The sequence below is a fragment of the Cervus canadensis genome, chromosome 5, assembly GCF_019320065.1.
Source record: "Cervus canadensis isolate Bull #8, Minnesota chromosome 5, ASM1932006v1, whole genome shotgun sequence".
Lineage (NCBI taxonomy): Eukaryota > Metazoa > Chordata > Mammalia > Artiodactyla > Cervidae > Cervus > Cervus canadensis.
The window spans coordinates 91,102,159-91,120,409 of NC_057390.1; the positions used below are offsets into that span (position 1 = coordinate 91,102,159).

Genomic DNA, 18,251 nt, shown 5'->3' on the forward strand with positions numbered 1-18,251 from the left:
AATGGTTACAGGAAAAAAAAACATAAAATAGATGGCTATATTGTACTATAATCCTGATGGAAACTGTTATAGTTAAGAAGTTTGATTAGTATCAATATACAGTACCAATTACAACCAAAACAAAGAGTGAAAATTACATGAACTTGCTTCAAAATAAAAAATTCCAAAATGATACACATCAATAAGATCTTCATAGAGACCCAGTGACACACACTGCTCAGTGCTAATCAGCAATGACTTTATTAAAAAGAAACTCTTAAAGGTAAACCCCCCAATTTTTAACATTAAAAAAATGAACATAAATTCTTTGGATTGATATCATACTGTTTCTTTTGGGAACAGTCCTATTAGTAACTGGGGATAGAGGAAGCAAGTTTGTCAAAACTAGCATGTTATACTGAATCACTTTGCTCGATACCTGAAGCTAACACAATACGGTAAATTAACTATACTTCATTTAAAAAAAAACCCAAAACACTAGCATGTTATACTGAATCCCTCTGCTTTACACCTGAAAATAAGACAATACTATAAATCAACAGCACTTCAATTAAAAAAAAACTAGCATGTTATACTTAAGCACCAAAAAAATCAAGATGTATGCCACTGAAATCACTAACTGAATACAGAGTGCAACCAGAATGTAGCAAGGAATAATTCCAGATATTAAGTGAATCTAGAAAGCAGTTAACTCTGATTACCTGAATTAATGAAGGACAGAATAAAGAAGACATACTAAAAGAAGGAATAACCAAAACTCATTCATACAACACCTTTATAAAACATTCTGTACTTGTTCTTAACCTAATTTTTCAATTATTTTATCTTAAACTAAATATTTTAACTTTTGTTTGCATTTGCCAACCATTCATTAATGAGTGATGAAATGTAAAATGAGCTGAGGGGACAAAAGCAAGAAATTAATACAATTATCTCTGGTAAGTGTGTTTGAAACATGAAGAGAGTTGGAAAAATTTTTTATCATTACCCTTGTCAGAAGTTAGCATGCTCTGAAAGTTGTAATAATTTAGATTATCAAAATTATTTTAACCTTATCTATTTTAAAAAACAAAATTACCAACAAATAACTAGAAATCAGGATTTTAATTAAAATACATTTACCTTTACCAGATCCTTCACAACATCCATTTTGTTGAGAAGAAGACAAACTACTATAAATCTTGCATAGTATCGTAGCTTCTTAACTACCAACTCAGGTCTATGGTAGATAAATGGAAAATTATTCATTAGATTAAAAACAAAATTACGTGACTTGATTTTTCTAACTTTCTGACAGCTTTTAAACTCTTTTGATCCTATTTTGCACAGTTATAAACACTGTTTCATATAATCTATAGTTTTTTAATACATTTTTTACTCAGTGACTCATTACATTGTTCATTCATACATTAATTTATTCAACAACTATCTAATGAAACTTAGATGCACCAGGTACTATGCTAAATAGTAGATTAAAATTACTAAAGAAAGAAACTATAGACATAGTCCCTTCCTCACAGATCTTATAGACAGAAACATATGTAAAATATAGAGGAGACAGAAAAATACTTAAAACAGTGGAATAAATATTACAGTGATAGTGTTGCAGTGAAAAGGAAAAGAAGAGGAATGAGTTTTTCTTTTCTTTCCTGAAAACAAAGAAGAAAGAGAAGAGGGAGCAGGCCTGGTCACACCTAGTTTTTATTTTAACCATTCCTAATCTGCAGCCAAGAGTCGGACACGACTGAGCGACTGAACTGAACTGAACTGAATCTGCAGCCTGTAACTAAATTTGCTTTTCTGCCCCAGATTCTTCACGGGGTGGGGGGATGACACAGTTCTTGAGGCAGAAGCCTACTGTGTTTGCCCCTAGGCTGGCTGAGGATTTTAAGGCATCTTTCTATTTCCTCCAAACTCTGTCTCCATATTTTTTTAATTCGGCTTCAGAGGGCAGAGAAAGTCAAGATTTTGGCAGTATCAATAGGAGAAACAAAACATGCTATTTGAGCCCACAGGACTGGATCTTGGTGAGAGAAGGCTTCCCAGAGAGAGTAATGTTTATATTAGGACTATAAATAGGAAGACGAGAAGATAGTAGGCAGGAAAATACGAGGTCATCCACTCAATAAACTTGAGAGGCTATCCTATCAAGCCTGAAAACCTTAATGACGGCCCCCAGCCTTCTGCCTGCTGCAGAAGAAGAAGTCCTCCTGTGAATCTCACTGGGAAGGGTCCACATCAAGTCCTCCTCATTAGCATCAAGACTGGGAGGCGGCCAGGTTTTCAAGTTCACATCCACATTTTCCACCATCAAACAAAACTCCAGTTCTGTCACCACCAAAGGGGCCATCAAGATTCTCTCTGACAAAGTCCTTCTGGCATGCCGGAACTGCAGCCTTGTCCAACCTGCTAGGACCACTAATTTTAAGATGCCGACTCTTGACACATCTGCCTGAGAAATTGTTTTTCGAGGTGGGTGACTGCAACATCTCCCTCCAGCCTCTGTGCACTCAGAAACTTCACCTTCTCTGTATCTCTGAACCAGGTTCAGCCTTCGTCCTTCGTAACCACTGGGGCTTACAGCTTGGAAAAGTGATTATTTACGAATGTCTTCTCCACTCAACAGGACAGGCCATGGAACTGAGACATTCTGAGAGCTGTTTGTATTTGGTGACAGGCAGTCACCTTGGGGGTCATTGGAACGTACCACTTCTCCTGGCTTTGACATGAATTCCTTCGGTACTGAGACAATGCAGGGAGAACTTGACCTCTGGAGGAGAGATGCCTCTTAAAGCAACTGTGAAATTGTGGAATACTTTCTTACTCAGTTTTAATCTACCAGCTGCTGGTTTTAGCAGCTGTCACCAACTGCTACCTTGATGGCCCCCTAGCTCTGTGTGAACTAAGAAACAACCAATTTTACCAACTGAACAAACTCCTTCCTCTGGTGCAGGGAACAAAATCAAGATTTTATATGCTGAAGTGTCCTTTGATTCTAAGTTAGTTTGATTCTAAGACTAAGAGGTTTCATCGTCCTGGTTCCAAATAATTCTAGCTCTGTTCACTTGTACCGCTCTAGGAGGCAGCACAGGGAAACAAGTCAGACGGGCTGGTTTGCTCTTAGGACAGAAAGTGATTTTACTAAGTCAAACTGTTGGGTTTGAAGTCAAGGGACCTTAAGACCAATTCCCTTGTGTTAAATTAGAAAATGCATAAAAGCAAATTATACAAGGTATTTTACTATTGCTTAAAATAGTTCTTTGCTTATATGTACTTTTCAGTCAATAAAGTTTTACGTATCCCTTCTGTATTTTTGAGAGATAATTTATCTCACCAAGAATTCAGAGAAATTATACGACATGAATGCAAAAAAAAAAAAGGGAGTTAGAAGAAATATATCTGTAGTGATAATACGTGAAGCAAGCCACAAAAAATTCTGAAAGAAAAGTAACTGATGTAACTTCATGAAGCAAGAAAGACCTTGGGGAAAAATGTAGAATTCAGCGTCTACATACCTTGTTTCAAGCAAATTTCTCCAGACAAGTCTGAACAGATTTGCAAGGGAATGAAGGGGATTTACCAGAGTGGGGCTTTCCCCAAAATGTTGCTATTTAGCTGGGAAGCTTATGACAGCCAACCACAAAGTATTCTCTAGAAAAACGTAAAAACTACAGTTTATTCTTTTTCTAACAGAATATAATCTTTTCACTTAGATGATGACTGCGAGTTCCATTACTGGGAGTAGGGAGAATATTCAGATCTCAACAATTCTTGAATCCTAGCAACAAAGACTCTCCAGCAGATCCTGATTTCTGCAACAACTCTATCCTCATCTGAATCTACCTGCACCTCAAATGTGTCTGAGACTCCCATGAAAAGGTAATCATCTAAAAAGAAAAGAGATACTTGTCCAGCTTCTTTTCATTTTCTTCTCCCAACCAAGCCAGACACATAGTAAGTGGGGATGAATAACTTTAACGTGATTTTTTTCCCATAACAGTGAAGCTACATGACTGCAAAATGGTATTGGATTTATAAAAGAAAAATCAAACAGCATTATACACTTTTCTTTAGTCCCTACATGGCAGTTTCCAACAGGTTTTGAATGTATACAAACTAAGATGATATAGGCTACAGAACAAAGGTATCAGCTAAGCCTCATTTGGAGCTGTTTCTTTTCTATGAAACTTCATGTGACCCCAATCTCTCATAAAGAAATAACCCACCCTTCTTTGGGCTCTGACCCTACCCTGGTATTGTGACATCTGTCAAAACCATGACATCTGTAAAAATCCATGATATTTATTGCTTTTAGGTAACATACCTCCATATGCTTCAGAAGGCCTCATATACAGCAGGCACTCAATAAAGCCCAATAAATGAATAAAAGTTATAAACAAATGTGTGCTTTTCTGCCTAATTTCCACACACTAAAAAATATTCAGTGCTTTATCTTCCTCTTTCTAAAAACAGTAGGTGCGTACCTGTCCTCTTTATTGACTTGAGAATAGTAAGATCTCTGTCTGATTGCAGAATAGAAGGAGAAAGCCTCATTCAGATAGCTGGTCTCAGATGTGCGTAGGCTATGAGAGAGAAAGAAAATCTTAAGTATGACAGTGTCTCAGAATCTTCACCATAATAAATACTTGTTTTGTTACTCCTTTCTTCCTCTACTGGAAGGGATGGGAACAACTACGCTAGATTTGAATCACCAAAGCAATAATCATATCACCCTTAAAATGTATGAAAAGAATAATAATAATAATTTAAAAAAAAAATACCTCCCCTCTGCTCCCAAGCCTTTTTTGACAGAAACCCAAAGTATACATTATTCTCATTCTTCGAAGGGCCTCTCCAAACAGCATTCTACTCAGTTAAATCTTTCCTGGGATTAAAGGCCTGGGACCAGAGGACTGAGAAATGGACCCTGATCCATATTAATCTTCATAGGATGCTGATAAGTTGGGTTTTCTATTCAACATTTCTAGTTTGTTTTTTTAATTGAAGTATAGTTGGTAGCTCAGCTGGTAAAGAATCCGCCTTCAACGCAGGAGACCCCAGTTCAATTCCTGGGTCGGGAAGATCCACTGGAGAAGGCATAGGCTACCCAATTCAGTATTCTTGGGTTTCCCTGGTGGCTCAGAAAGTAAAGAATCCATCTGCAATGCGGGAGACCTGGGTTCGATCCCTGGGTTGGGGAGATCCCCTAGAGGAGGGCATGGCAACCCACTCTAGCATTCTTGCCTGGAGAATCTCCATGAACAGAGGATCCTGGCGGGCTATAGGCGCAAAGAGTCGGACACGACTAAGTGACTAAGCACAGCACATAGTTACACACAATAACACTGCTAATTTTACAAGGGATTTCTTAAGAAAACATTCTACCAGGAAAAGTGATTTTAATGGTGGGAATCTGGGTGGCATGCCAAAAGACAGGGAGAGGAAGGAATTTTCTGGTCCACTAAACTACAAATGGTCTAAGCCTTTTTATGAAACACCTGATACCACTTAATGATAATACAATGTTCGGATACTAAATGGAACTCTCTTCTTTCACTGACTCATGGGTGGGACTATAGTAGTCAAAAGTATCTTTATTGATTTCACGTACCCTTTCAGACATAGCATACAAGGATCAGTTTTAAAGTATCCTCCTGAAAACCACTCATTCAAACAAACACACCAGTTATGTTATGTCTCCGTAAGGGATCAAGATTCAAGTGAAGCCATTAAGAACCATAAATTCATTTAGTATTTTTCTTATCTAAAACCAAGGGTCATACTCCTTTAAGTTTACAAATGAATCTGACCAAATGAACTGTTTGGAAAGTGAACCTTTGAAGCAAATAATGTCACTTTGATTATGGAAGGTCACTTTAAAATTCTGTCTTAATCAAGATGATCTGAACTATTAGAATTTCAAGTGTAATTCATCCACTTTCCCTCCTACCAGATATGTATCGATGCATATTTCTGCAAGCTGTGTTTAAATCAGGAGAACGCTTTATTTTTCCCATTTGCAGTTCACTTACTAATAATGGTAGTATAGCTGCCCAATCTTAGAAGCAATTTCCCCTATTTGCCACCGCTTCAAGCCATACCGATTATCCAAGACTTGTCTGTTTTACATAGGAGATAAGAAAATAGAAATGAGAGACTATAAATTTCAAAAATAACCAAATCTGTTAATTTCACAGGATAAAGTATCACCCAATTCATCATGAAATTTTGAGTACATAAATTGAAATTCATGAATTTTTCATGAGATTTCAACATAAGCACTCAAATTCAAAAACCATTTATAAAGTGTCTATTTAGAGTATGCTGAAATACAAAAATAAACTTCTCTGAGCTACGTTCATGGAAATTAGAAGCAACCCCCTCCCCCAAATGGCTTTGGCCAATAAACAATATCTATTTCAGAATGAAATCATGAATCTGCCTACCTACTTAATCTGAATCATTTCAGATATGATATTGTCTTTAAAAACCAGATACTATTACACTTGGAAAACTTAAATAAATAGGGAAAAAATCAATTTATTTTCTTTTGGTCACAAAGATGAAATGAGATATGAAAAGATAAAAAGCACTGAGGTAGTAAAGGTCAAAACTGTGACTAACATAAAACTTTTAAAATCCTTTACCGATGCTGCTGCTGGAATTTCCACAGTTTGGTGTAAACATCAAAAGTTCTTCCAAAATAGGACTGCCACTGCTTCTGTCCATATTGTGGCAAATCTCTGTAATGACAAGTAAACATCTATTAATTTTAAAACTCATATACTCCTTGGAAATTAAGTCTTGTGATGATACAAACTGGACAGATTTAGAGTATTTTGCATTCAGGCTTATTTATTTTTAAAAGTTACAATTTTTAGAGCAAAAACAGTTGTATTGCGGGGGTCCAGGACATGTTCTTTCCTGTTTCTCTTTCCTGCCTCTGACAGTTCATTCTTCATCTCCTCTGTAGATCTTCTCCCATGGGGTTTCCAGCTCTATCTCCCCTCTCCTTGGGTGATCTTATATACTGTTAACATCCATGTTTGTCTTCAGCTAAGAACTTAGCACTTGGAAAGACACTACTTTAAGGAGTAAATCTAGAAGTGGATATACAGGTGGTATGGTTGTTCTCAACTGTTCCCACCCCTCCCAAAAGTGAAACTATATATCCTTGTCCTTGGCCTTGGTTATATAACTTGCTTTGGCCAATGAAATATAAGTTATCTACAACATGTCTGAGAAGAAGATAGAAGATGTATTATATGGTTCAGCATTTTTACTTTTCTCTCTGAACTAAGACCAAGATAAGGCTGTTCCTCAGCCTGGACCACAGAGTCAAACACATTTAATGGGGCCTCAGAACTGCAGACAACTTGTAGCTAACATGACAGTCAGAAATAAATCCCTAGTGAGGTACTAAAATTTTGGAGTTATTACAGCAGCCTTATTTAGGAAAAGCTGCTAAAAAAGAAACCAGAACCAGGACTGGGTTATTGCCCTAAGAAATATGTTTGGGACACCAGCACTGGGATGGAACTACAAGAAACTGTCACTGAAGGCTAACATTGTAATACAGAGGCAAAGTGCATTTGCCTGCAATAACCTGGAAAGTAGATCATGTGACTAATGAACTGGTGGCTGTATACAAATAAATCAGGGAACAGTATGCTATTAGATACACTTCACAAAATATCAGGAAGACAAACTCACTAAAGAACTAGCTGCGAGCAGGGCTGAAAAGGAAAAGAGGAAATCCACAAATTCCAGAACTTTCAATACTGAAAAACACAATTTTTAATATGTTAAGTGTAAAAGAGCCAACTGAGAAATGATAGCTATAAATGCCACCTAAACAGTCTCATCCCCGGGGGAAAACCACTTCATGAAAGCTTGTGAAAACATTTATGAAAGTGGCCCCAAGTACATTCTTTCAAAGGGACAAAATAGATGTGGGGAAAGAATCAAAGGATTTGGCTGTCTTGTAGAAGCCTGATAAACTCAAGTTATTTGTAACAGAGTCTACGAGAGAGAGGGGAGTATCTCAAAACATTGTGGGTTTAGCTATTGGTACATGGAGGCTAACCTAAATCAAACAGATAGAGCCAATGCAATCTTGAGAGCATTTCATATCATAAAGGAATAATAATCATCCACTGATTAGAGCATGGTACACTTATCTCACTCATGCAACTGTGGACAGCTGGTAGTGGATGGTCTCCCCTGAATGTCTAGCCTGGCTGGTGGCTAAGGTGCCAGGTCACGTGTTTCTCATCATAAAACAGGCTACCTCTGTTTACACGAGGGTGGTTGCAAGGATCCCAAGAGCAGCAAAACAGAGGGTGGCTCTGTTATGCAACTTTCTTTTCAAGTTTCTGCATCATATTTGTACTGTCCCATCAGCCAAAGCAAATTCATGGCCCAGCCCAGTGTCAATGTGAGAGGGGGATGACTCATGGGCATAGACAAGGGGAAGGGATGACTTTTATAAACAATTTGTCACAGAGACTTTATCTTTTTCTTTTTTTTTCAACTTTGAAAATAAGTGTCTTAGAAAACAAAAATACTCTACAGTGTATAAAACAAGAAATAAAAAACAGTTTATTGCTTCTTCCTTCTAGTCCCCAGAAATAACCACCATTAAAAATGCGCTTTCTATATACATTAAATGTCAGTCTTTCTATTATTTTACTTAAGTGGGATCACACTAAATATAATATTCTGTAACATACCTTTTTAATGTAATATAGCACGTTTCTTTAACGCATATAGAATTATATCAGTATTTACTGTGTATAATATAGTATCTAATGCATCAATTTACTCAACCAGTCTCTTCCTGATGGACATTTACACTGCTTCCAGCTTTTCACTGTCATAAAAATGCTGCAATAAACATTATCCTACTCATAAACTTGAAGAGTTATACAATATGAATAATAGGCAAATTTCTGTAAGTGGAATGAGTAAAAGAAGATTTGCATTCCTGTACCAGATGTTAAGACAATGAGGAAAAAAGCAAAAGGTTTTTCTAACCAAACTTTTCAGAGACTACATTACAAGAATGAGCTAGTAACTTCAGTTTTAAATTTATTTCCATTACCTTTAGGATAAACAGAAACTCACTTCAGATTACAGAATAGGTTAACTATAGATACTACTGATAGTTTCTAAATTCATCCCAAGTTTTTACCTTTTTTATGTCTCCATGGATCTTTAGTGAGAGGTTGCATTAGGAAGAGCTAATAAGTTATTTTAAAATTGAAATTGCTGCGAGAATCTTTAAGACTCATACCAAGTAGTTACTGCTAGGAAGACTGTATTTTATATAAAAGCTTTAGACAACATTAACTTCACAAAAACTGACAACCCTTGAATGCTTCTGTAAAGATACTATGTAAAGTCTCCAGGCAAATTTTCAACTAAGCATTTGCCCACAAGTTCTTTTGCATTTTCAAAACTGACAGATTTAATAAACCTCAGTAATACATCATATTAAGGGAGAAAACAGAATTAGAGCTCAGTATTTTATTTCACAACTACATAATTTCAGTGTTTAGTGGAAAGGGTTTTAGGGGAAGGGACTTCTCCATGAAGGCTAAAAGCACAAAAAAGTGGTCTAAAAGATTAGAACAAGGTTCCAAACATAAGTTGTAATGTACAAGTATTTTCTGATTTATAGCTGTGAACAATGTTGACTAGATTCTATCCTATTTTCATTGAAAGAATTTACAGCATCTACCACTCCAGTATGAAGAATCAGTTATAAAGACAGCAATTTCTTTTTCAAAATAGGGTTTAGGGTTTAAGTTTTTTTAAAAAAAACCTCCTAAAGGACAAGTCCCATGGTCACCCTTTTTCTAGTGAAACATACCATAGAAGCTAATATTCAAACAACTTTCATATGATGAGTCTAAATAAAATTAACTAATGTACTTTATAAAGAGTTTTAGATAAATTCCTCTACTATTCAGAGCTTGATTCTAGTTTTAAACTCTGAATATATCATTTGGTCATTATTACTGTCAGTAGAGATGGGAAATTAATGGTGCATGGAATTAAATTAAATGGGGCTGTGTGAATTAGCCCATAAGCTAAATGACCTTATATTTCACATTTTGCAAAGGCACCTATGTTATAAATTGGCTGGTCATATTCTTTTCACAAGTCTTGAGAGGAAATTGAAAGTACAACACTAATCTCACTCTCTTTTAAAATCCCCAACTCTATCAACAAAAAGTTGGGAGAACATGAGAAAAAATGTAGTGGAGATGATTAAACCTACTTCTGAGAGATGATTCAAACGTAAAGTTGAGATGTCAAATCATAGGAACTTTCTTACAAGTTTCCACAAATCAACCATCTTTACTAAAGTGAATTAGCTAGGATCACTGATACCTGTGCATGTGTGCGTGCTAGGTCACTTCAGTTACGTCTGACTCTTTGCAACCCCATGGACTGTAGCCCACCAGACTCCTCTGTCCATGGAATTCATCCACACTGATGCCTACTGACACCTAAAATCCAACAGCCACTTTCTAGTCCTCAGATCAGTCCTCCCTAGAGGGTCACCTTCCTAGAGGTTCCCTATTGGCGCACCACTTCTTCAGCATCTTGTAATCCTTTCCTCTTTCTGTTCTAATGGTCTCTTTCATCAGCTTCTCTTTCTTTAGTCTGGTCCTAAAATGCATGGCTTCTTCAGCAAAATGTTAGTCGCTTCAGTTGTATTCAACTCTTTGAGACTCCATGGATGTAGCCCTCCAGGCTCTTCCGTCCATGGAATTCTCCACACAAGAGTATTGGAGTGGGTTGCCATTTCCTTCTCCAGGGGATCTTCCCAACCCAGGGATAGAACCTGGATCTCCCGCATTGCAGGCAGATATGTGCAAATATATGTAAATACACAGACATACTAAAATGAGAAGCAGGGAGCTTAAATGGGTTGCCTGGGAACTCATAGCCAGTTAACTATTGAGCTATGACTGAAATTCATAACCCCTTTGAGTCTGTAATCTAATACTCTCTCCTCTCTGCCATAGAGAAAAATAAGCCAGATTTTGATTCTACATTAGTGAAGTCCTTCTCTGGGAGCTCACTCTTGGGATGCCATTGACAGAAGCATTCTGACTTGTTCTGACAGCAAGCTGTGTCCTAACAAGCAGGAGGTCAGGGCTCACAGAAGCACCTGGGAGGTGCCTGAGGCAGAGCAGGAGAACGGCCGCTTGCAAACCAAAGGGAAGAGGCCTCAGAATGAACCAACGCTGCCAACACGTTGATCTTGGGCTTCCAGCCTCTCGAGCTGTGAGAGAATACATTTCTGTTGTTTAAGCTACCTAGTATGTGGCATTTTGTTATGACAGCCCTAGAAAACTAATATAATAAATGATAAGGTAGCCTTCAAATCCCGAAATACGAGTGGGTGGGAACAAATCACCAATAGCCAAAAGAACTGAAGGCTATCAGCATCTGCGCAGGAAGAAAGACCAGAAACCTTGGAGACAGAGGATGGACCGTGAAAAAGAAACCCCCCCAAAACAGCCAGCATGTATTCATCAGAAAGCACAGTGGATCATTCTGAAGACAGAAGCTAAAGGGGAGAAATTTTGCCTGGGCCAATAGCCACATATGGCTACTGAATACTTGAAATGTGTCTAATTCAAACTGAAATGTGTGAAAGTATAAACTATTCAGTGTACTTCAAAAACTATAAAAAAAGAGAATGTAAAAGAATGTAAAAAAAAATGATTACATGTTGAAAGAAAATATTTTGGATATACTGGATCAAATAAAATATATTGTTAAAATTAACTTGAGCTTTTTTCTTTGTTTTACATTTTTAAAATCTGGCTACTACAAAAACTTTAAGTCACATTTGTGGCTCATTAAATTTTTGTCAGTCAATGGTCTTCTAGATCACAGGATCACGACGTCTACTGCACCCTGGTGGCCGTCTACCTCAACTGCAAGTGCAACTGTTTCTGGGTAGCCAACAATACAAAATAAACGCAGGTCTCACAAGCTTGTACAGATAGTTTAGGGTATTACTTCTGAAATAACATGCACTTTACTATTATCTGTCTGCGGACATTTGCCTCTGGGAAAGCACTAATATTCTGAAGGAGGAGGAAGGAAAAGAGAGGGAAGAGAGAGGAAAGAACATGAGAGGGGAGAACGGGCACAAAGGGAAAAACTGTTAATTCCTCACTTATCCTTTCCCACCTACACAGTAACCAAGGCATCCTAAAAATAGGCTGTTGAAGAAAGCACTGGCGATGATTTCTTCTTTATTCTGAAATATTAAGGAGCATGTTTAATAAAAATTTCTGCCATAATTTTTATTAAGACCAATACACTTCACTTTGGTGCACTTCTTTGCATATGTATGTATGTTTGTTTGTTTGTTTGTTTATTGTTTTCAACATTTATTTTGGCTTTGGGCATTTGCTCCCCTGGGGACAAATAATGAGTGACTGCGGGCCTGTGCTATTTCAAAAGTCAAGGATACTACTGGTAGACACAGCTGCATATCTCAAATACATGTCTCAAGACGCTGCCTTATATAATCCTACCAAGTATTCCATCCTGCTTCGACAGTCTTAGTCACCATGGTAACTAGAACCCTGCAAGCGCTTAGGCGTTTGATCATTTTCTGATGGTCTTCAAAGCTATTTCTAACATCATTCTCACTTCATTACTACTGTAACTACATGCAAAAGCTATTATAAGCAAAACACCATTCATTTTATCCATTTCTCACTCTCTAGGCTGTGTTTTCTTACACAGTGAGTGGATAGAAGTGATTATTATCTACGTATTACAAGAAGGTACTTTCAGTCAGGAAAAATACTCCATTAAGATATTCATGGCTGGGAAAATGAAAAGGCTCTGACAACTTGGATGAATAGCTTAATATGTATATGGCAGAAAGATACACCTTCAAGAGTAAAGAGAAAGTTTACTGTATCCCAATAAGACATTATATAGAAACTCTAGTCTTTCATGCACTGAAATGCACTTTTTCACTCTTCTCATAAACAGTTAAAAAGCCCAAGGGAGTGAATACAAGGGGGTTGCTGCCGTGCTGGACATCCTATCATACAAGTACAAGCCCCATGAATGTTGTTTGCAAAAATTACACTTATAATACATGTACTTTTCTGCAAGTGTATTATACTTCAATGTACAAACTCAAGAAAGAAAAGAAAAAACACAAAGGAAAGTTAACCAAAAGACAAGCACTAACAGTGACGGGATGGTGGGCAATCAGAGGTGCCATGTTAAAAGCTGATGCTATTTTGACTAGACTCCACTTCACTGCTTTTTCCCAAGTTCCAAAGCTGGTCCCGAACCACTACTGATATATTTCTTGTTCTCTGTAAGCACTGTGATCCTGTTTTCTACTCAGACCAACACAAATATGGGGGACAGGGGCAAAAAAAGAACCCTTCTTTTAGTTATTCCCAAATATTCTCGTCTATTTCAAAAGAAATGCACAAAAACTACATCAACACTTGAAAGCAGAAGCATTTAATTTCCATAAATCAAAGAGCTTCTTTGGAGACTAGTGTGGGAAAGAATGCCACACATACCTTCAAGCCACCACCACAGGCAGCTAACACAGACCTACAGAGCTGATCAAGAGAGACCTCTCAATCGCTTCCAATCGAAGTTAACACTGAACAAAACACTTGTATTTATACAAACAAGCACAGGAAATACACACACTCACATGCACCAGACACCGTGAGAAAATCAGTACCCTAGAAAAGAGACCAAAAGCTGAGAGCAAGGAGTCCCCACTAAGAGTTAATATGACTTACAGAATGTTGTAATTTTGACAGAGAATTACTGATAAAACAAGATCATGTAAAACATACTATTTTCACAATTTGCTTTTTTTTAAATTTAACCATATAGCATGGTCAACTTTTCATTTTTATCTCCACCAACATCTTCTTAATAGTTCTAGGGAATTCCCTGGTGGTCCAGTGGCTAAGACGCCACACTCCCAATGTAGGGAGGCCCAGGTTCGATCTCTGGTCAGGGAACTAGATCCCACATGCAACTAAGGATCCCATGTGCTGCAACTAAGACCAGGCGCAGCCAAATAAATAAGCTAAAAAATAAATAAATAAAAAATAGTCCTACATTATTCTGTGTGTGTGAAATGAAAGTTCTTTCAAAATGAAGAGCATTAATCTTTCAGTAAACTACAGGCCTGCATTGCCACTAGCCACATCCCTCTCAAACAAAACCCCAGAAGCACAAAGAGAATATATCTATGTTACTCATCCAAGATACAATTTTTGTAGAAATAATTAAGGCTTGTTTAAAACGAAGGGAACCCTTCACACAAAACACTGCAAGTAAATCCCTAGTGAATTTGCTTACCCACTTTTCCCAGTCAAAATGATACCATGAAATGATCACAGTAAGGCACAATGATAACATCCATTACCTTAATAGCTACAAAATTTTTTTCTTGTGATGAGAAGCTTTAAGATTGACCATTTTAACAACTTTCAAATATACAACACAGTATCTCCAACTAAAAGCCAACTCATTGGAAATGACCTTGATGCTAGGAAAGACTGGAGGGCAAGAGGAGAAGAGGACAAATAGAGGATGAGATGTTTGGCTAGCATCACCGATTCAATGGACATGAGTTTGAGCAAACTCCTGAAGATAGTGAAGGATAGGGAAGCCTGGTGTGCTGCAGTCCATGGGGTTGCAAAGAGTCAGACAACTAAACAACAAAACCATTAACCACAGTCTCCATGCTGTACATTACATCCCTATGATACATTTATGTATAAATACAGCTGAAAGTTTGCACTTTTCAACCTCCTTCACCCACTGCATACGTGTCGCTCTCTCCTGTCTCTGGCAATCACCAGTCTGTCCTCCGTATCCATGAGCTCAGTTGTTTCTTTTGCGTTTTGTTCTGGTTTTTGCTGCTGTTGTTTTTAGATTCTACATGAAGTGAGATCATATGGTATTTGTCTTTCTCTGTGTGACTTACTTAAGCATAATGCCCTCAAGGTCTATCCAAGTTATCATAAATTTCAATATTTCCTTAATTTTTAATGCTTGAAGAATATTCATACTATATATATATATTCTATGATTTCTTTATCCATTCATCTGTCAATGGATACATTATTTCCATATCTTGGCTATTATAAATAATGTTTCAATGAACATGGAGGTGTATATAATTTTTCAAGTTAGTGTTTTCATTTTCTTTGCATAAATGCTCAGAAGTAGAACTGCTGGATGCTATGGTAGTTTTAACTTTTTAAGGAACCTCTACACTGTTTTCTATGGTGACTGCATCAATTTACATTCCCACCAACAGCATGCAAGGGCTCCCTTTCTCCACATGTGTTATTTTTTGTCTTTTTGATAAGCCATTCTTACAGGTGTGAGGTGGTATCTCATGTGGTTTTGATTTGCATTTTCCTGATGACTAACAATGTTCAGAGCCTTTTCATGTATCTGTTGGCCATCTGTATGTGTTTTTTTGGAAAAAGAACCAGTCAGATCCTCTGATCATTTTCTAATCAGATTGTTGGTTTTTTTGATATTGAGTTGTATGAAAAGATCAATCCCTGAATCCAATATAGTTTTAAGTGCTCAGGTGTTGCAGGAAGGGGGACCCCTTCCAGGGCCCCAAAAGGGGCTCTTGTCTAACACTGGAAATGAACTGAGGAGACACACATGTTGACAAAGCAAGAGACTCTCATTGGGAAAGGACGCCCGGTGGAGAGCGGGAGGGTAGGGGAACCCAGGAGGACAGCTCTGCTATGTGGCTTGCAGTCTCAGGTTTTATGGTCACAGAATTAACTTCTGGGTGGTCTTTGGCCAGTCGTTCTGATTCAGAGTCCCTCCTGTGGCACACAGATTGCCCAGCCAAGATGGATGCCAGCGAGAAGGATTCTGGGAGGTGGTAGGACATGTGATGTCTCCCTTTTGACCTCTTCTGAGCTCTTCCAGTTGGTGGTGGCTTATTAGATCGTGTTCCTTACCGGTATCTTCTGTCATTAATGAACTCATGTAAATGGTTACTATGGTGCCTAGCTAGGGTGGGCAGTTTCAGTCAGTGTGTTCTCCCCCTAACACAAGAACTAAACTGAAAAAGGTATCCTAAGCATTATAATAAATTTCTCTGACAGTGAATAAATAGCCCTAAAGATCAGATCTCACACAATTTTTCCATGTATTAAGGTTTCCTCCTGTTTCCACAGAAACAAGTTCACTCTGCAGTTAGTTTTAAAATAAATAAAACCTGTGTTATAGTTAAAACGGCACTTTAAAAAAATCAAAATGAGGGAACTCCCTGGCAGTCTAAGGGTGAAGACTCAGTGCTATCAACGCCACAGGCCGGGGTTCAAGCCCTGATTAGGGAACTAAGATCCCAAAAGACATAAGGTGCAGTCAAAACAAACAAACAAGAAATAAGAATGGTAACAGATCTGAGCTGGTAAAATATATTTACACAACCAAAACACTGAAAAAGAAGGTGAAATAAAACAATTCATTTTTAGGCAACGCATTTTTGGTATGCGGCCAAAGGATAAAGACGCAGCTGAAAGTGATTTATAAACTATAGAGTGCTGTGTGGATACGCGTTCTGTCGTTACTATTATAGCAGCCACAGGGTGATTGAGTCCAGTAGAGTCTCCAGTGGGAGACCGCTTGAACTTTATGATTCATTTATGATTCAGAATCAGATTAGGAAAATAAATCTCTTTAAGAAGAGAAATGCCACTGCTAAATTTAATATGCTTCTCAGACATACTAAAAAAAACAATTTCCGTTCACAAACACATCAAAATTTCTAGTGTCTGTCTTATTTGCATATATAGGTAGAAAAGTTAGTAAACTTTGGATCAAATACACAGTATCTAGTTTTTTTCAAAAGCAGTCTAGCAAAAACCACTGATATGACAAGATAAACATGCTGGGTGTATTATGGGAAAATTGAAGACATTTTCCAAAAATACTGAGAAAAAGAATAGAGATGAAAATCAAAAGAAAGTAGAGGTTCTAGAGGATTTAAATTGGAAATTCAATCTAAGCATTACAAGTATGAACAGGTAAGGAGAAACAAGGAACAAACAAAGAAAAAAATGAAAGAAATACAATCAACTGTAAAAATATGTTTTCTCACAAAAAAATGCCTATGATCTCATCATATACAAAAGCTAACACAGAATGGTTCACATATCAAACTGTAAGAGCTAAAACCACAAAACTATTAGAAGAAAACATTTCAGTGACCTCAGGTTAGGCAATGATTTCTTAGATGTGACACCAAAAGTACAAGTGATGAAAGAGAATGACAAGTTGGACTTTATTAAAATTAAAGCATTTGTGCTTCAAAGGACACCATTAAGAAACTGATGAGATAACCAAAGGATGGGAAAACATATACCTGCAAATCATTACACATCACAAGGGACTTGTATGCACAACATACAGAAAATGACTACAATTTAAAAATAAAAAGATAAATCTATTTGAAAAATGATCAATTTTCTCCAAAGACGACATAAAAATGCCTAATAAGCACATGACAAGATGCTCACATCGTTAGTTATTAGGGACATGCAAAACAAAGCCATAAGGGGATACCACTTCATACACGCTAGGATGGCTATCATCATAAAGACGGACGATAACAAGTGTTGGAGGATGTGGAGAAACTGGAACCCCACACACTCCTGGTGCTACAGCCTCCTTGAAAAACAGTCTAGAAGTTTCTCAAAAGGTTACACTTAGAGTACCGTATGAGCCAGCATTTTCACTCTGAGGTATGTGTATTCAAGAGGACTGGAAACACATGTCCACGCAAAACCTGATACGCAAATGTTCCTGCAGTATTACTCGTAACAGCAGAAAGTACAAAATAACTTAAATGTTCAGCAACTCATGCCTGGATAAACAAATCTGTACAAGGGTATATTAATGTCTGATAAAAGGAACACAGCACTGATACATGTTACTACATAAACGAAGGTGTCAGAGTTATTTTAACAATGATAATGTTTTAAGAGTTGAGAATAAGGAGTTTGAGAGGCACATGTCATAAGTTATGGTAGGGATTTTCATGCAAACTTTTAAATGCTTTCTTATTCCTAAAATCTACGAATGCTTTAAGTTTTCTTACTACCTTCAGAAACAAGAACATGGAGATATATAGGAAATTTGCTTAACAGATAGGGTAAATCTGAGGCTAACATTGAGTA

At 37.3% G+C, this 18,251-nt stretch overlaps 1 protein-coding gene across 6 annotated transcripts in view; it reads right to left on the reverse strand.

Annotated features, from left to right (window-relative positions):
• Positions 1–18,251, reverse strand: part of SCAI (suppressor of cancer cell invasion) — a 121,904-nt gene that overhangs the window by 43,489 nt on the left and 60,164 nt on the right. For 5 of the 6 annotated variants that reach the window (XR_006269558.1, XR_006269557.1, XM_043469548.1 and 2 more), the window contains 4 exons: positions 6,648–6,743; positions 6,033–6,119; positions 4,485–4,583; positions 1,123–1,219 (listed from right to left, as the gene is read on the reverse strand). Coding sequence is in view for 4 of the 6 variants with exons in the window: in XM_043469548.1 (XP_043325483.1) it covers positions 1,123–1,219; positions 4,485–4,583; positions 6,033–6,119; positions 6,648–6,743 (379 nt within the window). In the remaining 2 variants the exon portion in view is untranslated. The remainder of the gene's footprint in view (positions 1–1,122; positions 1,220–4,484; positions 4,584–6,032; positions 6,120–6,647; positions 6,744–18,251) is intronic. The other variant, XM_043469549.1, reaches the window with a different exon arrangement.